The sequence below is a fragment of the Leptonotus elevatus genome, chromosome 8, assembly GCF_054856555.1.
Source record: "Leptonotus elevatus isolate MCC_2025b chromosome 8, RoL_Lele_1.0, whole genome shotgun sequence".
Taxonomy (NCBI): domain Eukaryota; kingdom Metazoa; phylum Chordata; class Actinopteri; order Syngnathiformes; family Syngnathidae; genus Leptonotus; species Leptonotus elevatus.
This window is the reverse complement of record NC_141246.1, coordinates 15,884,397-15,907,079: the sequence shown is the minus strand read 5'-3', so window position 1 is coordinate 15,907,079 and position 22,683 is coordinate 15,884,397. Positions and strand designations below refer to the sequence as shown.

The window sequence follows — 22,683 nt, the reverse complement described above, 5'->3', positions numbered from 1 at the left end:
CAACCTCACGACTCTAGCTGGATTCTGAAGTATTCGGTTTAGGTGAACGGTATGGGATTTTTATACGTTTTAGGTGAATTATTGAGTACACACTCACACGCACGCACACATGCACAAACACCCGCACATGCATATACTCACGCACATACTCACGCACATACAAAAAAAAAGAAATAAAGAGAGAGAGCAATGATGATGACATGTCGAATCGGTAAGATTACCGAATGAACAATACTGTGTTCTCTCTAAAATTAAAATTAAAATTAAAATTAAAATTTAAAATTAAAATTAAAATTAAAATTAAAATTAAAATTAAAATTAAAATTAAAATTAAAATTAAAATTAAAATTAAAATTAAAATTAAAATTAAAATTAAAATTAAAATTAAAATTAAATAGTGGGGGCTCATATAAGAATATTTTTGTAAAAACATTTTTTTGACCTGACTTTATGTAGGACAAAATCTGATGAGTAAATTTGCCACTTTAAACCCCTTGTAGTAAATAATTAATAATTTTCAGACCATTTAAATGAAGTTAGATGATTTCCCATGGTACCCCGATGATCTCTCTTGGCCAGTGTTCTACATGTGGCTCTAAATGTGCTTTCCTGACATTCCATGGACGGTAATACTGAACTTTACATCATATGAGAAAATCACGTCAACATCTACATTTACTTGTCCAACAGCGACGATGGATAGCTGCTGTTGCCGTGTTGATCCTGTACCCGACTGTTTAACGACGCCATTGTTCTAGCTTACACCTGTGCCCTACTGTGTTATGTGCACAATTCACTGTAGACCACAGTCCATGTATTTGAATGTGCACACTGTGAGCCCTGACAGAAAGATGGTTTGGCAGATTGCCTTGCAACAGCTGCACTATTTCATAATGGTCCGATTTTGTTTTTTCTCATGCCTTTCTCTCTCTAGACTCGTGAAAGACATCATAGATATTAATCTCGTATGTGGTTTTAGTGGTTCATGACACATGAAAGCATTGCAGCATGGACTTACCGTAGTTGTTGCTCATAGTGTTTAAAGTTACATGTGTTGCTCCACAACCATGTTTGCGGCTATTTTTCATGGAGTGAAATTGTTCGCACTTCTGTCTGGCTGTGGACAGTCATGAAAGCGCTGTGATTGGCGTTGGCAATATGATGCATTTAGACATGTCAAATGGTTGACTCTGGATCATCTTACTGTTTTGTTTTTCACCTGTCTAAAGGCACGGTGGGACGTTGGTGCGTTAAGCTGTCAGGTTCTGTGTAGAATATTATGAATAGGGCCACGAGGTGTGGAGTGTACAAACGATTGGGCGCGCTGCATTCACAGTACTTGTTTGATAGCGGCAGGGATTGAACTACGGTAACCTCAACAGTCCACAAATGTCAATGTCACCACCATGTGGACCGATGTTAATGAATACAAATGTCAGGTATCCACTGTGTAGATCATGTGACTGGCCTCTGCCACTAGATGCAGCAGGTGAACAGGACCACTGGCATTTTGCAAACTTGACGACAGCTGAGAACGATCACCTTGTGTCCTTGCTTGTAAGGTTTGTAAAAGTGGTGCGCATACCTTCAGCCTTGAACGTGCACTTGTGGTTTTCTTCTTCTATTTTCATATAAAGTGTATATTCAACATGCACTTTTTATGGTATTAGGGGTGGACCAAAATACTGTACTGTTCGTATCTTATCTCGATGATGTTTTACTTAACTTTATTTATAGAACCTTCTAAACAACAATCTTGTCCTGTGAATACTGTGTTTTATTATGTTGCATTTGACTGCTTAGTTACCCGCCGTGTTCATTTACTTTATTGCTAATTAATTAATTAATTGAGACACTGATCATGTTAATGAGTTCTCACAATAATTACACTGCTCAACTTTTTATTTATTTATTTTTTATTTAAAACATTTTTAGTAATTGTTTTAGTAATTTTTGACATTTTGGGGAAAAATTACCTGTTGCTGAACCTAACCCGTAATTCCTAACTATTAACTTATATAATAATAATAATAATAATAATAATAATAATAATGATGATGATGATGATTATTAAAACCTGACGTTCCAACATTAGTGCAAATGTCAGTGCTGCACTGCAAAACTAAAATCTAACAAAGATTAAGCATCTTAAATCAAGGCAAATTATTTTATTTTTTATATATATTTTTTAGTAATTTATGTTTGACATTTTGGGAAAAAATTACCTGTTGCTGAACCTAAACCGCAATTCCTAACTATTAACTTATATAATAATAATAATAATAATAATAATAATAATAATAATAATAATAATAATAATAATAATGATGATGATTATTAAAACCTGACGTTCCAACATTAGTGCAAATGTCAGTGCTGCACTGCAAAACTAAAATCTAACAAAGATTAAGCATCTTAAATCAAGGCAAATTATTATTATTATACATATTTTTTTTGTGTAATTTATAAGTTTGACATTTTGGGAAAAAAGTACCTGTTGCTGAACCTAACCCGTAATTCCTAACTATTAATTTATATAATAATAATAATAATAATAATAATAATAATAATAATAATAATAATAATAATGATGATGATGGTTATTAAAACCTGACGTTCCAACATTAATGAAAATGTCAGTGCTGCACTGCAAAACTAAAATCTAACAATGATTAAGCATCTTAAATCAAGGCAAATTATTATTATTATTATTAATTTTTTTAAGTAATTTATATGTTTGACATTTTGGGGAAAAATTACCTGTTGCTGAACCTAACCCGTAATTCCTAACTATTAACTTATATAATAATAATAATAATAATAATAATAATAATAATAATAATAATAATAATAATAATAATGATGATGATGATGATTATTAAAACCTGACGTTCCAACATTAGTGCAAATGTCAGTGCTGCACTGCAAAACTAAAATCTAACAAAGATTAAGCATCTTAAATCAAGGCAAATTATTTTATTTTTTTATATATATATTTTTGTAATTTATGTTTGACATTTTGGGAAAAAATGACCTGTTGCTGAACCTAACCCGTAATTCCTAACTATTAACTTATATAATAATAATAATAATAATAATAATAATAATAATAATAATAATAATAATAATAATAATAATAATGATGATTATTATTATTAAAACCTGACGTTCCAACATTAGTGCAAATGTCAGTACTGTACTGCAAAACTAAAATCTAACAAAGATTAAGCATCTTAAATCAAGGCAAATTATTTTTTCTTACTATGCATTTTTTCTTAAAGCTGTCTTGTTTTCTTGCTTAAACACTGTAAGAAGGTATTGCAACTTGTTATTGATATGTCATTGCTGGTTATGAGCAAACATAAACAATTTCTGTTTAATTGGCAAATATTTTTTAAGACCAATTTTTGCAGTGTGGGACAACCACAATATTGCATATTATATTGTGACGAAATGCACACCATTGGTCATTTGTCTGTGTACTGCTGTGGTGAGAGAATAGCTTTGCTCTAATGTCTTTTGTCTCCTGGGTGATGTTAATTATTTGGACACGCCACAGCTGCATTTTCCTACTTATTCTTTGCTAGAGAGCATACAATTAGTGCTTGTGGACTTCAAATAGTCATTGCACATTTGTACAATACTTTTTTTTCTTTTTCTTCTTTTTAATTGGTTTGCTTAATTCAGCTTTGCAGCAGTAATGTAGCCTTAATTAAAATCATTCATATATATGCACTGGGTATGTCCGATTGAAGATTGAGAGAGTATTTACTTATTTGCGGATGATATCAAATTTTATTAGATGTGCTAGGTTAGCCATTTATCAGGGAATTTAATGAGCATGGAAGCTATTTTATCTATTAATGCAAAGCCATAGTTAAGATTTGAAGTTAAGAGTGTTGAACCTTTAAGATTTGGAGTCAGCACTGTCTCTGGTTATAAACCTTACATAAGATAACACGGCCACTTCATAATCAAAGCGACACAACTTGCTTGAGGGAAATGCTTGAAACTCATAATCAGAGTGATTAAAGTTGTCTTTTCAGGCACAGTATTTAACATTTACTTGACATTGCTGACCCACCTAAATTACAGAAGGTGATAAGAAGAAGGGGTGAGGAGGTTTCTTTTTATCAACACTAGGACAAATCCAGACCAGTCAACTTCCTGTTGATTGACCCTATTTGCCAATGACATGCGCCTCAGATTAGACATGTCCTGCGACACTATGTGCAGGCTTTGGTTCTTTAGTTTGAGATTGTCAGGACAATGTTATTATTGTTGGTCACTGCTCGCTGAATCTCTTCTATTTCCGTCTCCTACACGTAGTGAGGGATTGCATGGCATGAATTAAAGTGGGATCATGTCTGTTTGTGTGTCTGGATCTGCTCAGACACACACTTGTCAGTAAGTCATCAGAATGAAGATAGAGAGGGGCAGCGACAATCCCTCCCAACTGCCTGCAGCGGTTGGCTCTAATGGCTCCGAACTGCAGAACTCAAACTACCGCCGCCTGTTCTTCCAATGGATTTATTTTCCGCACCTGATGAAAATACAGTTACTGCAAACGGCCATTTTTTGCATGCGATGCATACCAGGCCCACCTGCCACAGGTGAAAATCTGCAATACAGACAAACAATAAAAGCTATTTTAAAAATATATATTCACTCTTCGCACACCCTTCAAATATGTTTGAACTTATTAACACTTAAACTTATATAAAGGGCACCTTTTAAAATGTTCCCTAGCGCCTGTTCGCACTTTGTCACTCTTGCAGTTCTCCAAATAAAAAGCGCAGTGTGCTTGCTTCGAGCGGTTTCTCGCTCCCACTTCAGGTTTTCTGGCACATCAAAGAAAACGATAGCTAGCTTAAGGCTAACATATTGTATTGTACACGCCTTGTTGCATATTAAGTTTCCATTGAAACTGCTAATGTATATAGATGCAGATGTTAGAGCAGGGATGGGCGAGTTCGGTCCTAGAGAGCCGCAGTCCTGCATGTTTTCGGTGTCTCCTGCCTCCAACCCAGGTGTTTCAAATCATCAGCTCATAATGACGTTCTGCAGGAGCCTCTCAGCTGTGTTCGAGGAGGGAGACATCAAAAACATTTGGGACTGTGGCTCTCTAGGATTGAACTCGCCTACCCGTGTTAGAGTAACTCCAATGTATTTCTTTTGCCTTTTTTAACCTGAAGAAAACCACATACTGTATGATTATTATTATTTTTTTTAATGTTGAAAATGAAGACCATGGCAAGAGCCCTGGGTAATATCCGTCCCAGAGGACCTGAATGGTCTGGATGCTTCAAGAAGTTGAGGAAAGTGTAGCACTCTCATTGGTGCTTAATTTAACTGATGTCGTGAATAGTGATCTTGACTGATGTTGGAAAAGACTCCACAGCAGAATTGTAAATAAGCTCCAATTCCATAAGTTGAGACATTTTAAAGCATGTAGAGGAGATCGGAGCTAGTTGTATCACTTTTTATACTTATATATATATTGCTTGGAATCAATACATCGTATATAAACAAAATCTATACCAGATGAAAGACCCAAGTCTTGGGTATATTTTTGTATTCATGTCATTTTCATATTTTGTGTCAGTGCAGAGTTATAAGCCATCAAATAGAGGAAGTGAACATGTGACATGTTGCCCCACCAATGGGTAAGTTGTCACACTATATGGGGTAAGATGTCACATTGAATTTTGCCACTAATTAAACAAGGACAAAATTATCCTTGCTCTCCTGTTTTTGTTTGTTTGTTTGTTTTGCCACAGAAATTGTTTATCATTGATCTTGAAAAATTACCGTAGTCATTGAGCAAACTTTAACATAAAATATTATGAAATAGATTAAAGTACTTGGGAACTGCTGGCATATAGGTCATCGCTCTCAGCCTCAAATTCCTGTTTTGCCTCCCTTAAACTGGAAATTTGAGATTAAATTGAATTTCCAAAAATAAAACATATTTTGGTTAATGGATGGATGGTTCATCAACAAACTTAAACCAGTCCTGACATGTGGGCATACTGTAGTTCCAACAACTGGAAAATCCATTTTTAAACAATGAAACAAAACCTGGCAAACTAATTTCCTCACTCTTCAGACTCTATCATCTGAAGAACAATTCTGGCTTACGCAAACAGAGTTGCCACAGGTGCATTTTTCATTGGCCCATTCTTTGCATATGCGACAACAAACCCCAAAATGAATGAGACAAGTTGGCCCAAACTACCATGTTGGCTAATACTTGCTCTAGTTTAAAGTTAGCTTAAAACAGAGCAGTGACTGCGGCATGACAAAATGCCTGAATCTCCCCTCTAATGTGTCCAAATGATTTGCTGCTACAATTTGTCTATGTACGACACCTGTTTCAAATATATGAAGTTGAAAATATTTACTTTGGGTTGTGCAAAACAGATAACTGGCACTCATCTCAGCTCACAATGTGCTATTCTCTTCTCAGACAGTACACAACCCCTGACCATTTATACGAAGAAAACTAGTATTCCACTTTTTCGTTGCGCCCTCTGGTGGAGAAGAAAATTGCAATGAGACAACTTACCCGTGATACAAATAGCCCCGGTTTCCCCTGTGGTCTAAAGCGACTCTAAACTGCAGATACTTAGATACTGAAGCATTTAGTTAGTTATGTCGGTGGCTCTTTAAATTCCTATTCTCTCTGTGATACAAATTATGGTTTCATATCATATATAATAAAGATATTCTAGTCTAAAATGCTTTAGAAATGTGGAAATATACATTTAACCAATGGCAATATCAACTTCATTACTGTACATTAGATCTTATAAAAAACTATCACGAAGAGTGGCCGGCCACTGCATGATGGGAAGGTTGGGTAAGCTCCCACCAAACTACAACGGGTCCCCCCCCCCCCCCAAATATATATCATATACAATATGTAACACAGAGTGGGGATTTAATTAGCAACGGTAGACTCAAAATTTAAATTATTCTGACAAAGAATTAGAGCTGTGATTCCCAACCAGTGTGCTGCAGTACTTTAGTGGCAAATATATATATATATTTTTAGGAAATTGTTTAATTTTACTTAATTGATCTGAAAGAATATATATTATTGGTTTACTACAATTAGTGCATATTTGTTCATCTATATATGTCACCAACCTATTGCGATAGACACAACAATTACCTGAACTATAATTTTATTTTTTTCAGCACATGCTCAATAAAGGTTGGGAAACACTGCCTTAGAAAGAGGTTGGTGACGATATATATCTGTCTGTTTGTCTATTGTCACCAACAAAACAACATTTTCCTTTGATTTCGAATGACTTAAAAAAAAATGAAAAGTTGCTTGAAAATCATCAATAATTCTTACAGAGCAGCTAAACTTGTTTGAGCCTGGTAGGCCATCCTTAAACGGTTGCTTTTGATTTTGAAGGCACTGGAATAGAATGGCAGTGATGTAAGGATGAAAATGAGATGGTGCCGATATAGAAGGAGGGGGTAGGAGAAGGTTTATGATATTCATAACTACATCACCTGGCGGCGTGTCGACCAGTTTAGCTCTGACGTTGCTGACCGCAGTCAGCGAAGACTCCAGCCGGGTGCGTCTCGCACCTGTTGTTGTAACCTGTAACACCTGTTTACAGCAAGTCTTGTGAATACGTAAATGACGTCTTGACCAAGGAAATTTCGAGTTTCACTGGAGCAAAATGGACTGTGCACAGTCAGGCGGCAGGCTATAAATAACCGTTTCAGAGCAGCAGAAAAAAAAGTAGTTGGTCGGCCTCGCTTGCCGCTGCCAAGCGAGCCCTCCCCCATTCCTCACATTACTTCACCTTTCACTTTTAGCTTGAAAACACACCTCTTAGCTATTTCTCGAGTCCAATTTGGCACTAATTAACTGCTAAATAATTAAATATTTGATCGGGTTTGACTCGAAAACCAAAACAATCTGACGACTCACTTTTGATTGGAGCGATGCCATATTGTCCAGTTAGCATGTTTGGAGATTCCCTCAACTTGCTCTCAGCACCCCATTTGACACTCAACAGATTGGTGGTAAATTGGGCTGTTTTTCTTAGCACTTGTCATCACGCGCGACACTAAAGCAAACCTGATAGCGCTGAAAAGAGGCTAAGTGTTGATGAACTGCCACAAAAACCTCAGCATGAAAAGCATCTCGCCGCTAGATATTTAATTTCTGCAGCAAATCCATCAGACAGGTGCCACTCTGATGTATACGAGTGGGAACAGCGTCAGCAGACGTCTAGAACTAATTGCACATGTACGGCGAGGGGACGTATTTGTTGGAATGCTCTTTAGGTTTCACAGTTGGATGTCAGCTGTCAAGGCAGAACGTTTTCTTTGACCTGCATATTTCTCAGTGACCCCAGTATCCCATGTGATACCACGACAATGGCAGAAACAATATCACCCTGCCTTAGCAACCATGCGTAATTGTATGTGCGCGTGAAGTGTTGTCTGTTTTTGGGCTCTGTATTTGTAGACAGGGTTAATGTGCTCGGGCCTAAAATCGGCCGCATCTTGATTGTTGTGCTGGTGCAAGCCTCATTTAACATCTTCGGGAATTTGGCAGATGTCTCTGTGCCATGTTTGGCATTCCGGTCGACCGCGCGTGTTTTCTTTTACATGCTGGTGCACCTGACAATTGACTGGAAGTAGACTAAGCTTAACACGTGCTGGAATTAAGTCTATTGGGGTTTCGAGACCTGGTCGGAATAGCCCAAATTCACATGTAATTGACATCAATTGAAATGCATGGGGTGGAGATTAACCCTAAAAATACTTCTTTTTTTTTCTTTTCTTTTTTTTTTTAAATGTGTCTTCCACGAAACATTTTGGGAAATTGTGGGAGGGTTGGGGATAAGAGGGTCATCCCCACTTGAATGTTTAAGATCATCAAAAAAACAAAAACAAGAAAAATAAATTGTACCCTAAATGAAATAACTAGTTGGGTCACACTGAGCAGCAACAACTGAAATCAAGCATTTTTTATTTTTTAAAAAAAGGGGGGGAAAAAAGAAAAAGAAAAAGAAAAAAGTCTTTAAAATTCACCCGAGTTTTTTTATTTTTTTTTACACTTTGTTTCAAGCTAAATTTTGCAATATGCTACCGTTTTGCCAAATTTGCCCCCAAAAAATGCCAAAAAACAAGTAGTCTGTAAAAACAGAAGACATGCATGTTAAGATCATCCAAAAAAAAAAGAAGTTGAATATCTCCAAATAGATGACTTCATGCTCTCTTTTTTTCTCATTTCTTCTCTGTCACAAGCCTTCCTTCTTCCATAAAACAGGATTTGTACAGAGAAATACGGCTCTGACAGACCTCCTCTTAAGACTCTTGTGGCTGCCCACAAGGGAGATACGTTCACCCGAGATTTACATTTATGGGAGGGGAAGGAGTCATACATTTTTCTTGGTTCAAAGGGAGAGTCTGATAAGGGTTGAAAGTTAGTGACTGAAAACTGTCAGTTTTATTGTGGTCTGTGGAAAGTAAAAGAGACATACTAGACCCTTTATTTGCAGCATCTTCACAATCAAATGAATTAGGAATGAATTCATGAAAATTAGGCAAACTTTCCAACCACCAAATTATATTATAGTTAATTCAGTGTACATGGTAGTAATAATTCACTTTACACAGCGATAATCTAACAATTAAACTGGTCAAAGTTGCCGATAACGAGAAAAGTGCCCTCATTTGGTGATACACATGCTTCTGTTATTTCTGTCACTGTCACTTATGGCAAAATGTGGCGCCATCTAGTGGCTTGGTGAGGAAGAAATACAGTAAATATCTTTCAAGTTGAACTAAATCATCTCTTTCCCTGCACTGTCAACACTTTTAGTTTTTCATTTTAACAAACCACATATTATATTTACTCTAATGATAAACACACTGTTCAGTGCTTTTGGTTCTCTGTGTTAATTTGGACAGTTTTATGAGTGTAATGAAAATGAAAAGATGCATATCATTCGCTACGATTACTTAACAATGTCTGCTTATTGTGCCTTCATTGAATGATAGCCCGGGAACAAACCTTATTTTTTGAAATAGGTTTTTGACATAAATAAAACCAAATACATTTCATTTAGGATTTTAATGGACATTAATTAAACATGTTCACTACAAAAGGTTAAGGAAATGGCTTAAAGGCCTTAACATATTGGGGTGATTGTTTTTGTATTTTCAGGTTGAAGTGCGCATAAGTAGAGATGTTCACAATCATTTTGGTGATTATTGATCGCAGTACTCTGACATTAGGCGACCCCCCCCCCCCCCACACACACACAAATACAAAAATTTACGAGAAAAAAACTAAGATATTTGCAACAATCTAAATTTTATAATGAAGTGGCAAATTTGCAAGATGATGACATGACAGCCCCACGCCGTCGTAGGCAGTGCTCTTCAAAGTGCGAATGCTTAACATGATGCTTAATCTCTGCTAAAGTGATTACTATCTCCTTGTTTCCTTGCATTTTGCACCCTTGGGAATTGTGACTTGGCACAAACATCTGAGGAGGCTACTTCTCGCAAGTTTCTGAGTTTTTTTCCTTGCAAATCTGCAAGTTTATTTCTCATAAATGTGTGAGTTCCCCCCCCCCATAAATTTGCCACTTTAAAATGTCTCAAATATTCTTTTTTTTTCTCCTAAATTTGTGAGTTGTTTCTCACAGTTTGCCACTTTATAATGTCGCAAATATCCATCTTTTTTTTCTTATAAATTTGTGAGTTTTTTCTCAGAATATGAACCACCTCTCTCTCTCTCTCTCTCTCTCTCTCTCTCTCTCTCTCTCTCTCTCTCTCTCTCTCTCTCTCTCTTTATATATATATATATATATATATATATATATATTTCTCATATATTTGTGAATTGTTTTAATGTTGCACATATTCAACTTTTTTCTCATAAATTTCTTTATAATAATAAATAAATACGTTTTTTCTCTGAATAATACCCACCTCTCTAAAAAAATAATATATATATATGCCTGTATATTTATACGTGGCCCTAATACACCGTTGTACCCAACATACGCATAAATCAGTTTTTTATTTTTACGTGCCATGTTGCATCTTTTTTAATTCTTACCTTAGAATTTTATGACGTGTGCTTTTTTTAAGTACTGGAGAATTTGTCTGTCTGTGTCTACATGAATCTTCAGTTGCTATATAAAAATCTCCTGGGTTATACTGGGAAGTGCGAGTAATCCTGTACATGTAAGTAGGCTGACCAAATAAATAGTAGACCTACGTCTCAGATTAAATCCATCTCAAATGAAAACGACTCCCCCAAAAATCTTTTATCGCAGTATCTCAAAAGCATTTCCAAAACATTCAATACAATGGTTTGAAATGAAATTGCAACGCTGTATATTTTCACTTTCGCAAAAGTTGGCTGCAGTGTTCCTCAATCTCCACACGTGTGCCAACAGCAGCTCCTAATGTAGCTGGCACAGAATGACCCCCACAGGCCTCCTCTGAAAATACTTTCGTCACAATGCGTGTCGGTCGAAATCCCCCCCGTCCCCGCACAAGCTGACCACTTGTGACTTTTCATCACATGGGCCCCCTTTGCCTGTCTGGCGGTTAACGGAGGCTCTCCGCATCACTCGCACAGGCTGCCGAGCACTTGCGGTGATGTTCAACTGACGTACATGTGTTATCGCAGGTCCGAGCGAGTCATGCGGCAATCTCGAATTGTGAGCAGAGGTCGACTGTGGGCAGGAAGGCAGTGTGCCGCCTTATGTCACAGCTTTCATTTGGAGCCTTGCCGCACCTCTTAAAGGTTTGTCTGCTTGTTCCATAGACTTGTAGTTACAAGTGTGGTGGATTTCAATGTTGCCTGCTGAGCTATCTATGCTGGAGAACCCAAGTCAGCGGGACACGCAGCTGCCTGTGAAGCGACATCGTGTTTGGATGTCGGGGTGTGTTTGGAACATGTTTCCTTGGGCTCACTGACTGGAGGGCTTTTCTGGGTTTGGACTGGAATTCTGACTCTAATTTGTTACTTCCTCCAGTGAAGCCGTGTGGGCTGATTAGGTCCATGTGGTATTTTGTTGTGATTACGTTGCTATCCTAAGGAAGGAAGTGTTCTCACAGATCCTCATAGGATTTTTGTGTTCATTAAATATGAACCTTTTAGTTGTTTTTAATGGTGGCAGTGTGTCTAATTTTTTTTTAGTAGGAATTTGTTTTATATTGTGAATCCTTATAAGATATTGCGGCCGAAACCTTCTATATCACAATTTGGCACTACTTGTGTGTGTTATTTTTACAAATTCTTGACCAAACCCAAGTGTTGAAAATGGCGTTCTCTTTGATGATACAATGTTAATGGTTGAACAAACTTGCCTTTTTTTGGTCACCTAGAAAATGATGATACGTTAATTTTGTGATTGATAATTTGTTGACATGACTGGGCATCACAATTGCTGTAAAATACATTGCAGATACTTTAAACAAGACCACTATATTCTGCAGTTATTCTAGTGGATTATGTCAAAGGCAAAAAATGGAGCTGAAAATAAATGTAATAAACGTATGACATGCTGTATATGTGAAAAGAATGGGTAGTATATTTGATTTAATTCATTTTTAATTAACGTTAGTTGTTTTGGGGAGAGATGTTCTTATTAGGAGACCATTGCCTGGCCGAGACTAACCTGTGTGGTTTTAACTACATTTGTTGAAAGAAATAACATTTCTACTAAATAGAAAAATGTGACGGGAAATTGGAAGGTGAGTTTTTGAACTTTTGATGCTCAGTTCTACAAGTGTTTGGATTATTAATATTATTATTATTAGTAGTAGTAGTAGTAAATTCCATATAATGTAATTATGAATCCTATCAACTACTTCAATGTGAATTTTGTTGAATTTTTGTTACTTTTTGTAAAATCCAAACTACATATTTTGGTTGGGGGGGGGGGGGGGGGGGGTCATTAAAATTGGCAAAATAGTAACTTTGGGGATAACATTTTAACATGTCTGTGTTTGTGATGTGTGCCTTTGTTTTGCAGTGCATCTAAATGGCATGCCTTGGGAAGAAAAAGTTGTTTTTCTTCTTATAATAATGGTGCTTAATTTCTCAATGTTTATGTAATCCTGTTACTAAACAAGCGAGTTTGTTAGTGTCGAGACACTGCTCTGACATGACTGCCGGTCATATTTTGTAGGTGTGAACATTTCAAACTAATACCAGCGAAGGTAACGCTTCAATATAATAATGATATTGTTTTTGCCTAAGCATGGTGGATAATGTAATGGAAACTCAAATGGATTTCAGAATGCCGGTGGACATGGAACTTGTTTGTACAGATTAGAACACGTTCTGGGGTGAAATTGCGTCAACAACAAATGCAAATCCGCGGTGTATTTTTATATAGCTGTATTAGCAGCACAAACACCAACAAGAGACAAGAAAGCGTTACTATGGTTACTATGGTAATGCTTATCATGAATGCATTACTTTCATAGAACAATAAATGTGAGGCCACATTTTCATGTAGCTATATTAGCAGTGTCCTCCTAAAATGTGATAAAAAAATGCACCACACAACACACACACAAAGTCCATGAAGAACTCACCACAACATTAAGTCAAGATTGTGATTGTGACAAGATGCATATTGTGTTGAGCAGGCCTCGTGCATGAGAATCACCTGCCGCCATGAATCCATATTTCAAGTAGGTCTCTTGCGAATGCACCTTTCTTTTTCTTCTTGGTCATAGGCCTTTTCCTTTTCTTGTGGATTAGAATTAGGATGTTGACATTCGTCAAGAGTCCATTCATTGAAACAGAGAGAATGTGGTCACTTTTCAAAATAGGAAACAGGAAGTACTGTATTTTTTTTAATTTTATTATTATTATTCTTTCAATTGTGCGGCTCCGCAGCCTGGTGTTTGGGTTTGTTTGAGTCTCACAAGTTGAGCTCTTTGCATATCCTGATTTCTTGTGTGATGTAACATTTTCTAAGACTTCAAAAGCATATTATTCTTTAAAAATGTTGTTAAACTCCAAATTATTCTTTTTTAAGGGCTTCCAGATTTTTTTGCTACACTATAGCTTTCAGCGTATCCATATGAAAATAAGTAGAGTAGTAAGTATTCTTTCAAAAATGTAAAACTGCCTGCATGAGATTGCTAACTTCCTATCAATAAATTGTTGTAAAGTGACTTTTTTCAGTGTTCCAAAGGGTTCATGCTGGTCTATTAAGGACACTCTGTTGTGATGGAAGAGGGCAACTCTTGTATTTATAGCTTCAGAGTCATAGGCTGGGGGGATGTAAGGGTATCTCTCTCCATCAGCATACACGTTCACTTACGAGTGTTTATAGTCCACTCTGGGAATTGTCCAAAGCGAAATCAATTGTCATCATTTTGTTTGTGTGATATTTTACATCTCAAAATCATCTTCAGGTTGTGCTAAACTGGAAAAAATGTTACTTGGTAGATTTATTTATTTTTAATGCTATTTGCCTAAAAAACAATTTAATAAAATTTGTAACAGTGGCGTCAAGATAGTGTTGTCCAAAACTTAACAGATGATGTGATGAACAGTTGAGATGACTAAGTTTAGATTGTATGCGAGAGCATTTGTCTGAAAACGAAATGACAAACCAGTTAAAGTGGGTCATGGCAATCGTAGACGACTTGTTTCTAAGCGCTTTTTTCACAGCGCCATGTGTTGTTTGGGGCTGCTGTTCCATACAATAATCCTATATGACATAAAGCTTGGACTGGACTACATGCCACCACATTGACTGAAATGTGGGGGGGAAAAATAATTATTTTCTTAAAAAATAAAATAAAAAAATACAGTTTAATGCCCCATTTAATAATTATTTTTATTTTAGGGTGACCAAACGTCCTCTTTTGCCCGTACATGTCCACTTTTTTACATCCTGTCCGGGTGTCTGTTTGTTTGTTTTTTTAATTACGAAAATGACCAGTTGTCATTGTGCGACAAATGGGAGGCAGAGTGCACTTTGTTGTTATCGTGACTGATATCGCTCCCAAGTCGATCGTGAGGGGTGTAGGAAAAATGTGTCTCACTTTCTGAATGTTCAAATAAGTTCCTGAGCTGTGTTGGCTGGCCCAGAAATTTAGCTTACTGGTAGTGCTCTGTGCACCCAATTAGAGGCTTTGATCCCCACCTCAAAAGGTTAGAATTAGAACATTGCGTCATTATTTCTTCAAGTAAGACTTCAAAAGAGAGTTATGTTTTGTTTTATTTTCTACCCAAAGGAGGCATATGTTGAGTAAACTTTGAGTATCATTTAAATATCTCGAGGCCGTGCCGAGTGTCCTCTTTTTTCGAGCTCAAAATATGGTCACCCTAATTTATTTGCAATCTGATGAATTTTCAGTAAGCCAAGTGTTAATATGTCCAGCCCATGAAAATGATTTTTGTTCGAATTTATTTTATACACTTACTTTGGGTAGATATGCAGAATCCAATAAAATGTTGTAGCATTCTGAAAAATGTGGTCAATTTTAATTGACAGATGTTAATTTAACACAGTTTCCAACTTTTGCCAATTTACATGTTGGTTATTAACTCATTCACTGCCATTGACGGCTATAGACGTCAAAAATGAATTTGAAGTATTTCTATTAGTTTAACTTTTTTTTTTCACTTGTGTTAACAAGTGTATAAAAACCTAGGAAAATGTATTGTAAATTTAGAACAGATATAAAATGTAACTATTGAAGTTATGCGAATAATAAAAATTACAAATTTTAATTGCCTGACGCCCCTATTTTTTTTTATAATTTAATCGCCTGACGCCCCTAATTTCTAATAATATTTTCTTTTTAAAAAAAACACGATTATTTAAAAAAAAGTTTTCATACTCTTGTTAACAAAAGTGGAAAAAAAATGTTAAACTAATAGAAATAGTTCAAATTAATTTTTGACGTTTACAGCCGTCAATGGCAGTGAATGAGTTAATACCTCGCTGACAGTGTCAGTCAAAACTGAGGATTATTATCTTTGTAAAGGCAGAGTTTTTGTATTTTTATTGTGGAGGTGTGTACCTAATATTGGTGTGGTCAATACATGGATGGAACAGATTACCAGCAAATTTCCTTGAGCAGCTGACATGTTTATCCTGCTTATCATTCAGATATCAAAAACATGACTTTTTAACGTGAGTTTTAACTAGATTAATGTAGACTAACTCTATTTGTGTTCCCTTTGCCATCAGTGCGGTGCCAGTGGTCAGCGCAGACAAGAAGGGCCCTAAGGCAGGGGGCCAGCTGCCTGGCAGTTTGCAATTGGGAGTCCAGCAGCCGAACCAGCAGGTCCTCCTGACTCCAGCCAGCCTCCAGCTTGCTCAGCTGCAGGCCCAGCTTGCCCTCCATCGCCTCAAGCTGGCTCAGGGCGGAAATACAGCCACCGCGGCCACCGTTCTCAATCAGGTTCTTTCCAATGTTGCCATGGCCCAGCCTCTCTTCAATCAACTGCGGAACCCCCAAGTTGGCTTCCCCACAGGAGTGCTCGGTTTTCCCACTTCAAATGCAGCCTTGGGGGCAGGCGGATTCAACCAAAGCCCAGGGAACGTGAGGCTGAACCATCATGGTGGAGGGCCCAGAGTGGGCCAACAGGGTGTGGAGTTTGGTAAAAAGTCCGGGCCTACGTATCCATCTGATATCGACAGGCGTCTTCAGTACAACTTGGGAGGGACATCTTCAGCATCAGCCCCTGCAGGTGATGGACATTATTCCGTGGTCAGCGCTCAAGCAAAACAACTGAACAATGTTGGGTTCAAACAAGACTACTTTGGTCAAGATATCTCCAGCCAACAAGCTGGTTTCAGTGTTGGCGATCAGAACATGAATCTGTATAACTGCACTGGACAGACAGACAAATGGAACGGTCCGACGAACACGAGTCATACTGTGAATGCGCCGCTGGTCTCTGACGTCGCCACTGTTTGGACAGCAGCTGGGCAAGCGGTGCGGGCCAGAAATGAACTGTACAACCCAGAGGAGCCCACTTCTGAGCTCAAGTTCAAGGCCACGAGTGGGGCTTCGTCTTTTGTTACTGACGGCTTGCAGGGCTTTGGGACTTACCAACCCCTACATGGAGGCGAGGAAATGGTATGTTCAGGTACCAGGACGCTTCAGCCTTACCAAGTTAACGACTACCACGCTGTCACGCCCACTCAACTGCCACACCAGTGCAGCATCTGTGACAAGAAAGTCTACAACCTCAAGGTGAGCCCGCTGTTTGGTAAAAAGTCACAAAAATATATTGATTAATTGAATTGGACACTTTTTTTTTTTGCGATATGTATAGCAAGTCATACATAGTATCAAGTCGAGTCAAGAGGGTTGTAAGCAAATCGTACATCAATTCATAAAAATAGTGCCAAACTAGTATTTGGGTTGTCTATTACTTCATTTTCACAGACAGGTTAAGTTTGTTCAGCTATCTGTTAGCTTAGCATAGCCTACCTGGTTTTAAGTTAGATGTTGTTGTCTCTTGTCTTACCTTTCACGTCATGTCCCCTTTCCCAAATGTTATCAAAAGCATGATCCTTTAATCCAAATGTAATAAATTAATCTTTGGAGCTCCTCGTCGAAACTTGCCTCATGTGCTGCAGTCCACATTGCAGGTATTCTGACGGTTTCCGAGTTTATACAAACTTGTAGAATTTTGTGAAGTTGTCACAGTGAACGCTTAAAACACTGTAAGTCAAAGTTTTTCGTCAACTGTCTTTCATAATAATTCATGATTAATTTGCCTTTATAAAAAAAATGATCGATATTAAATCACATGTGCCATATAGAGCGCTTTTTAATACTTTCTGTATGACCTGGCAGAAGAGTATTATTAAAGTGATCTTTGGAAGAAAAAACAATCCCTCTGACTCCAATTTAAATTGTAATTGTTATGTTAAAACTTGTCGCTTCCACAGATGGTAGAGACAGAAGTTGTGACCGAGAGGTCTTGGCACAAAGCCTCATCCGGGACACCAAGCAACCTCTGTTTTCTTAGCCATATTATTTAGCAATGGAATATTATATTATTTAGCAATGGAAGTTAAAAAGAAGGAAGTGGACAGCATTGAGGCAAAATAAGAGTAACAACACAACACTTTATCTCGAATGAGTCATGCTAGCGATATAGCCGCCATGTCTAAGAACGGCTTGTTTATGTGCATGCTCGTGCAGTGCACGTCACGTGCACGCTAACATGAGTGAGGGACGTGGCTTTGGTCGTGACTCGTGAGGGCTGTGGGGTGATGTGAGGCTACATTCAAATCTTGCTAGCAGTGTGAAGACTACCAACTTCCAATTTAAGCCACAATCACAAATCAATTCCACACAATTGATTACGTTTTTTTGTTTTATGCTACTTTAACTGAAAACCACACCATATTCTCTTAAGATTTTTTAAGTGCTTTGAGTTTGTACACAAGAGGGAAAGCTACTTAGTGTTAGATGTCAAGAGTTCATGCGTGTCAACTTGTGTGTGTATTTTCAGGACTGGGACCAGCACGTAAAGGGAAAGCTACACCTGCAGAACCGAACGGCGTACAATAACAAAGGGTGAGGGAGTGCGGGTGCTCAAATCAGTGTTGCGTTTTAAAGCAGCCCCGTAATAACATACAGCATATAGTGGCTTACTCTGGGCTACCTTGTCATTGGGTCTTGGTCAGAAGAGATGTACCTGGTTGTCTTTTCAAATATTTCATTTTGTTTGCAAAAGACATACAGCTCAGCTGTCTTGGTGATTTTTCATGAATATGCGTCATAAGACAGCTCAAATGAGCCGTGTGCTTAATTGTTCCAGCTCGGCAGTAGTGGCGGCCGGAGCTGCTCATTACACACTCAGTAGGCCCACTGATGGCGCTCTCAATGGAGGGGATTCAATGAGCTACACTGCCGCCGGTCAAGGTAAGTTATTCAGTAACATGCTTCACAAACGTTGGCTCGTCAGTGTGCAGTTTTTCAAATGATAGCAATTATGTAAATGAGAGTAATTGATGGAGCTGGCTGGGTGAGGTAACACGTTATTATAAATAGATACAGGGCATTGCCGTGTCTAGAATTAAAAGGTCCAATCGCCTCTCGTTACATGCCTTATATATGATAGTTTATTATTACTCAGTGTGGTAAGACCAGCATACTGTAAAAGCAACATTGATTTAAAAAGTAATTGATATTAACTCATTCACTGCCATTGACGGCTATAAACGTCAAAAATTTATTTGAACTATTTCTATTAGTTTAACTTTTTTTTTCCACTTTTGTTAACAAAAGTATGAAAACCTATAATTTTTTTATTGTACATTTAGAACCAATATAAAATTTGTGATTAATCGTGAGTTAACTAGTGAAGTCATGCGATTAATTACAATTAAAAATTGTAATCGGCTCTTGCCCCGAATTTTTTATCTTTTTTTTTTTAAATTCATTCACTGCCTTTGACGGCTATAAACATCAAAATTTAATTTGAACTATTTCTATTAGTTTAACAAATTTTCCCCACTTTTGTTAACAAGAGTATGAAAACCTATAATTTTTTTATTGTACATTTAGAACAGATATTAAAATTTTGATTAATTGGGAGTTAACTAGTGAAGTCATGCGATTAATTACAATTAAAAATTGTAATCGCCTCTTGCCCCTAATTTTTAATAATCTTTTTTCAAAATGAATTTATGGTAGTGAATGAGTTAAAAGGATACTTAATTCAATTTTCAACACTAAGAAGATAATAATTAATTTGATCATTAACATTTTGCCACTTACTGTGGACTGAAAATCAAAATGACATCACAGGTGCTCAGAGCTCTGGATCATGGCTCACCAGTTTTCTGAGCAAATTAAGCCATGATTGGTCGTTACCTGAGTCTCCTGATCACACCTGATGTCATTTTCAGTCGACAGCAAGTGGCAAAATCTGTGTCGTATTGTCCCACCACACTGATGTTAACGGCATAGCATGCCGTACTTAAGGCAGACATATAAAGCTGGACTTCAAATTGATATCAATGTTATTGTTGCGTATTATTGTGGAGGAAACTACGCTCTGCTTAAAATTTTAAATCCACAAGACCATGTAACGGATTATTGCAATTATTTTATACTTTGGGCCCTATTTTCTTGCCCCGGTCCCGTCTAGTGCAAAGTGCAGTCCAACTGTGCGCATGGGTGGAGTTTTATTTCTTTTGGTATTTTGGTAGACTGGGTGTCGGTGTAAAACGATATTTGCGCCGTTGTGGGAGTGAACACAGCCGACTTGTTTCCCGGGAAATGTAAGCAGCTCTCCTCATTCCCTTCAAATTAAATACAGGAAAGTCACGCAGACAGTCTTTAACATTGTGAAAGCAGAAATATTCGGTCCACAATTATTCAGAGGGTTTGATGCACACTGGTGTCATATTTATGAATGAAATACGACATCCACCAACTGCCTGTGCCTTGATAAAATTCACCTAAATCACATTACACCACCTGCGCCACAACTTAGACCTGATTTCACCCGGTCTAAAGTCTAGCATACTTTCTGTCACTAAATTGTCCAAAGCGCCGGGGGCACATAAAAAAAAACATCCTCAGTTCGACGGAATGCCCAGCCCCAGTCTGCCAAATTACCAAACACGGTAAACTTAGACTTGCCCCGGTACAAAAATCAAAATGCACCAGTTTAACCTATGAAAATAATGGCAATAATTCAATGGTATCATCTCAGTATTTGCTACAATTACCCACTTTGCATATTGGAAATTGTTTCCATAGATGTTTCCTTAGGAGTCAACACCTCATACTTGCCAGCTGCAGCTATGAAGAATTACCCTTTGCCCAACACGGGATTTACGTCACACCAGCCAGAGTCAAAGGTTTGACAAAATTGTGTCTTTTTTTCCCCTCTCACATTAATGTATTGTGTCCCAATAAATAAATATATGAAATAAATATAGCTATCATCTTACAACTGACCACATTTATACACAGTCATAATCACAAGCCAATTAAATTGTACAAATTTAGCTTGTTCCTTGAAAAAAGGATGATTATACCGCCTATGTATCTTGAGAAATGAGGAAGACTGGAAGTTGGAACCATTTGATTGCCCCTCTACTGGATAGTTTTTTCTAAATATCAATTTGTGCATTTTATACATGATCAATTACATCTGGATAATAAAAACAAAACTAATGTACAAATCCTGACAATTACAAAGCCGCTAATCAAGCCATTGTGTTGTCAGCATAAAGTTAAGGACTTGGGCTTTTGAGCCAGATGATCATGTTTCAAGTTCCAGCTCCTGTTGACGTGCCCTTGAGCAAGACATCGTCCCCACCAGCTCAGATCAAGTTGTGTAGCACTCGTTATACAGCACTTTCACTAAGACAGTGTATGTGTTTGTTCTGGTTCTATGTGCGCTGTGAAAAAAACAAGTGTATATCGGAATATGAGTTGAATTTCCCCTTGATGGACTTTAACATGTATGATTAAAAAAAAATACTTACTGGACCTAAAAAAAACTTTTGAGTGACTTGAAAACGGTGTCACGAGTACTGTAGACACTGAAAGGCATTAACAACATTAGCGCAAATTGCTATACAGAAAAAACAAGCTAACAGGTTATGGTAAATCGAGATATTGAGGTATTCTTGTATGAAAGAATTGTGAAATGTTTTTTTTTTGGTTAAACAAGTAATGCCGTGAACTCGAATGATCGGGATGGAAGTGCCCATTTCACAGCGGCCAACTTTTCATCATCCAACAATGGAGGTCTGCTTGCATTTCCTTATAAACGTACTTTGATCTTCTGCATCGGCTTCAGCAGCTTTTCTGTTTCCGCGTTAACAAAAACTGAGCGTGCCTCTCTTGCACTGAATTGAAAGGGAATGGGCGGAGCTGGAAAGTAAGATGGCTGTGCTCACTCGCACAAAAATATCCCCCACACCACAAAAAAAAAATAGAAAGAAAGAAACAAAAACGCCATCCATGCAAATAGTTAGACTGCACTTTACGCTATAGCTAGGCACGAAAATACGACCCAAGAGTGCAATATTAGTGCGATGTTACCAAAATATATTTGTTTGCTAACTCAATTAGGGTGGTATGATGACTTTCTCCATTACAGTATTTCATGCATATACTAACTTTACACATTTACAATGGGTGCTGAGAATATCACTGCTTCCACTGTAAAATGACTTTTCCATGCATTCGCATGTTCAACCACGTGTTCGGCGGCCCTCAGTGATGGGAAATCCACATGGTTCACTTTGTTGCTCGTTGGAAGAGGCTTTTATTGTGCGAGTGTGAACATATTTATAGGCTATTCTAAATGAGCTAAAGTTAGTTTCTATAAACAAACACCTGTCTGAGTAGAACAGGTGGAGTTTTACAATTTTAAATCAAAGTGTGGTTCAGTGTTTATGTGTGCAGAGGGAAAGGCAAAAAAATAGCCATTAACACGACATTTCTTCAAACAAAGGAATAAAAGAAATTTTAAAAATGACCAATCAGAATGAAGGACTTGAAGATACTATGTGCATGTGACAAGTCCATTTTCATACTGGCGTATACAGTACTCTATGTTTCTTTGAATGAAAGTCTCATGCTGTGTCCCCCCTTCAACTAAGATGGTAGCGTCAAGGAATGAGAAACCAAACACAAAAATAATAAACACAG

General features: G+C 37.4%; 1 protein-coding gene across 1 annotated transcript in view; it reads left to right on the top strand.

Moving 5' to 3' along the window:
• The window catches only part of rbm20 (RNA binding motif protein 20), a 41,157-nt gene that overhangs the window by 7,216 nt on the left and 11,258 nt on the right, over positions 1–22,683 (top strand). The window contains exons 2-5 of the mRNA XM_086083091.1: positions 16,230–17,241; positions 18,515–18,579; positions 18,824–18,927; positions 20,776–20,876. Of these exons, the coding sequence (XP_085939217.1) occupies positions 16,230–17,241; positions 18,515–18,579; positions 18,824–18,927; positions 20,776–20,876 (1,282 nt within the window). The remainder of the gene's footprint in view (positions 1–16,229; positions 17,242–18,514; positions 18,580–18,823; positions 18,928–20,775; positions 20,877–22,683) is intronic.